The sequence below is a fragment of the Mastomys coucha genome, unplaced genomic scaffold (genome assembly GCF_008632895.1).
Source record: "Mastomys coucha isolate ucsf_1 unplaced genomic scaffold, UCSF_Mcou_1 pScaffold23, whole genome shotgun sequence".
NCBI lineage: Eukaryota > Metazoa > Chordata > Mammalia > Rodentia > Muridae > Mastomys > Mastomys coucha.
Genome location: NW_022196906.1, coordinates 60,367,583 through 60,371,789, shown reverse-complemented (window position 1 = coordinate 60,371,789; position 4,207 = coordinate 60,367,583). Strand labels below are relative to the sequence as shown.

The window sequence follows — 4,207 nt, the reverse complement described above, 5'->3', positions numbered from 1 at the left end:
AGTGCTGGGATTAAAGGAGTGAGCCACCACTGCCCGGCATTATATAGACTTTTAAGCCTCACATTTGTTTATTTGTTTCAGTTGGAGACAGGATCTCTCAGTATAGCACAGCTACCCTGGAACTCACTATATAGTTGAGGCTAACCTCAAACTCAAGGCAGGTTTTTTTCTGCTTCAGCTTCCCAAGTGACATGATAAAGGCATGAGCCTCTACACTCAGCGTCTTAGTCTGTTGAGTAACAAATCATAGACAGCTATTCAAAAACATTGATTTCACTAAAAATGCAATACGGAGTATAGTGGGACATACCTTTAATCCCAGCACTTGGGAGATTGAAGAAGGTAGATTTCTCTAAGTTTGAGGCTTACTTGATCCTCAAGAGTTCCAGGCTAGTTTTTACTACATAGTGAGGCTCTGTGTCAAAAAAATAATTAAGAATTACAAAATGGGGCTGGAGAGGTGGTTCAGTGGCTAAGAGCACCGACTGCCCTTCTGAAGGTCCTGAGTTCAAGTCCCAGCAACCACATGGTGGCTCACAACCATCTGTAATGAGATCTGATGCCCTCTTCTGGGGTGTCTGAAGACAGCTACAGTGTACTTACATATAATAAATAAATAATTAAAAAAAAAAAGAATTACAAAATGAAACCAAAAGTCAACCAATTAATCTTTGAATTTTGTAAATTTTAATTATTTTCCTTAAAACAATGTATTCCTTGTTCTAGTTTTATTTCTTGGGATGTGATAATATTCCCTAACCTAACTCAACTTAGAGGAGAGAGTGTTTGCTTTAGCTCACAATTCCAGGTTTCAGTCCATTGCCTCAGGGAAGTCCCAGCGGCAGGAGCTTGAAGCAAGTGCTCCTGTCAGACACATCCAGTCAGGAGCACATAACCAAGTGCTCGGCTGCCTGTCCCTCAGTTCATCCCCACTCTCACACACCTCAGCACTCTATAGAATAGAGCTGCTTGCAGTGGGCTGGGGCTTCCTACATCAATTAGCTTATGAACAACACACCCCACCACACACATTCCCCTAGGCCAACCTGATGTTGATCTCTTTCTCATTGAGACTCTTCCTCCATGATTGTAGGTTGTGTTGAGAGTTAAAGCTAACCACCACACCACCAAGCTCTAGTCTAATCCCATTGTGAGTATATTAGAATTAATTTGTTCAGAATTAACTTGTAGATTCATTGAATCTTTAAGTTTATTTATTTATTATTTTTTTAATTTTTATTTTATGTATATGAGTACACTGTCGCTGTCTTCAGACACACCAGAAGAGGGCATCAGATCTCATTAGAGATGGTTGTGAGCCACCATGTGGTTGCTGGGAATTGAACTCAGGACCTCTAGAAGAGAAACCAGTGCTTTTAACCACTGAGCGATCTCTCTAGCCCTCCTTGAATCTTGATGGTAAATGGAGGGGTTTCTTTTAATAGTAAAAGCTACCAAGTTTAGCATGTGGATAGTAAACTAAGCTAGTCACTTGTTAGGTTCTCATTAAAATACAAGCAGTTGTGCCATATAAAAAATTTCCTGGTTTCCTTTGCTTCAACAAATAGATGATGGAAAATGTTACATGTTCAGAATTGAAAGCAGATTCCTGAGTTTCAGGGTCACAGAGAAGAGATTTATTCAGTCCTTGTGTTGTTTTCTGCTCAGATGTGGAATTTCCAAATGACTATCCATCAGGATGTCTTCTGGGCTGTGTGGACCTTATTGATTGCTTGTCCCAGAAACAATTTCAGGAGCAGGTGAGTATTGAGCTCTTCTCGTGTCAGATGCTTGCTTTCTGTTTTAACAGGCTCTAGATCCTCCTAACAGACTGAAGACAGTAAGGTGCTAGTAATTTAAACATGAGAAGAAAAGACTGACACACACCCTCTCCCAGGCTGGCTTCAAATTCACAGTCCTACCTCCTCTGCCTTCAAGGGGAGAGTGTTGTATTGAACCCTGCAGTGTTCAGTGTTTCTTTTTCAGCCATGTCCCAGGCTGAAACTTATGGAACTTATGTATAGACCTTGAATTCTTTTTTTCTCCCTTTCTTTCTTTCTTTCTTTCTTCCTTTCTTTCTTTTCTTTTGTTTTTTTGTTTTGTTTTGTTTTGCTTTTTGTTTTGTTTTGTTTTTTGTTTGTTTTTCAAGACAGGGTTTTTCTGTATAGCCCTGGCTGTCCTGGAACTCACTCTGTAGACCAGGCTGGCCTTGAACTCAGAAATCCACCTGCCTGTGCCCCACCAAATGCTGAGATTAAAGGCGTGTGCCACCACTAGCTAGCCTTTTAATTCTTTTTTTTAAAGAATTTATTTATTTTTTTAAAGATTTATTTATTTATTTATTTTATGTGTATGAGTACACTGTAGCTGTACAGATGGCCGTGAGCCATCACGTGGCTGCTGGGAATTGAACTCAGGACCTCTCCTTGCCCACTTACATCTGCTCACTCTGGTGTAATACACTGCAGCTGTCTTCAGATGCACCAGAAGAGGGCGACAGATCTCATTACGGATGGTTGTGAGCCACCATGAGGTTGCTGGGATCTGAACTCAGGACCTTCGGAAGAGCAGTCAGTGCTCTTACCCACTGAGCCATCTCGCCAGCCCCCTTGAATTCTTGATTACTCTCTTGTCTCTGACTCTTGAATGCTAAGATTTCAGGCATGTAACCACCCCTGCTCCAGGGAAATATTCTAACAAATGTACAATGGAAGAAGAATAGGAATAGGTCAGAAACAGGAGCACTTAGAGATGGCTTGGCTTCCAGTGTATAGAGAAACAACACCCATCCATTTCTGGGGGGAAAAGCTGCCATGAAGTCCAAGGTAAGGTCTTTTAGATTGGACCTGGTGGTACATACTTGGAGGCAGAGGCAGGCAGATTCCTGTCAGTTAGAAGCAAGCCTATTCTACATGGTAAGTTCCAGATCAGCCAGGGCTACTAGAAGGCTCTCTCTTAAAAAACAAAACAAAGCAAAACAAATATATTTGCTTTTTTAAAATGAGGAGACTCTAAAATGCTATTTTGATTGGATAATGGGCATGGATACTCTGTGTGTTTTGGCTTATTCTGAAGTATTTCTTCCAGACCATTGAACTTGATATTATGTTTGAACTTAGTTTGATTTGTCCCATGTTGGGAGGTATGTGTGTACAAATGAACATATATATGTATTAAAAAAATATTTTTTTAATCTCTAAACATTAAACTGACATGACTCAAAACATACTATTAAACAGTAGAGGGCGCTAAAGAATATAATTTCATTAGCAAATGCCTCAAATGTGGAGTGTTTGGGCTCAGACTGGCCGGACTCCAAAACAGCCAAATCCATCCTTGAAGCACAGAAAGTCTTACAGACAGTATTGTTTTCCTTTTCTTTAAGCATTAGGGTTTCTACTACAGTGCATGCAACTTAATTTTGCTCAGTAAATTCGTTTGTCCAGACATTTTCCTTGCTGTGCTGGATAAATCCTGGGCTCCCTGCATTCTAGTCAGACTTTCCAACACGGGGCTCTCCCAGCCTCCCAAACATCTCGGGCTTTCTTTCTTTTTCAAGACAAGATCTTATGTAGCCCTGGCTGTCCTGAACCTCACTGTGTAGACCCAGCTAGCCTTCAACTCAGAGCTCTGCCGGTTCTGCCTCCCTAGTGCTTGAGATTAAAGTCATGCCATTATGCCCAGACCCTGAACGGTTTTCTTTTTGCTTTAATTTACTGTTTTTAGCTACTCAACCTTCTCAATGCTTCCCTTACAGATTTTAGCCAGAAGTTTTTATCTTCCTAGATTTCTTTATATTTTTATCAGTCTGCTTTTTTGTTTTTGTTTGGTTTTGCCTTTGGGTTTGATTTTATAGACTAGGGTGGTCTTGAACTTGCAGTATCCCTGCTTCAACCTTATAAGTCTAGGATTCATTTTTTTACAGGTGGGTATTTTATTTATTTTTATTTTATGTGTATGAGTGTTCCCTGCCTGTATGCATGTGCACCACATACAGAAAGTACCCATAGAAGGCAGAAGAGGCCATTGGATCCAGGAATCCAAATCCCAAGCACTGGCCTATCTTTCATTTTGCTTGTTTTTTTCTTCTTCTTTTCTTCCTCTTCTCAAGATAGGGTCACATATATTGGGATTCCCAAGTATGTGCTACCAAATGCTGTTATGTCATTTCTTTGGGTTTTTGTTTTTTTTTTTTTTTTTTTTTTTT

General features: G+C 40.1%; 1 protein-coding gene across 3 annotated transcripts in view; it reads left to right on the top strand.

The window, feature by feature from the left end:
- Trip4 (thyroid hormone receptor interactor 4) overlaps positions 1-4,207 on the top strand; it is an 86,692-nt gene that overhangs the window by 56,597 nt on the left and 25,888 nt on the right. For all 3 annotated transcript variants that reach the window (XM_031344206.1, XM_031344205.1, XM_031344204.1), the window contains one exon: positions 1,669-1,760. In XM_031344206.1, coding sequence (XP_031200066.1) covers positions 1,669-1,760 — 92 coding nt within the window. The remainder of the gene's footprint in view (positions 1-1,668; positions 1,761-4,207) is intronic.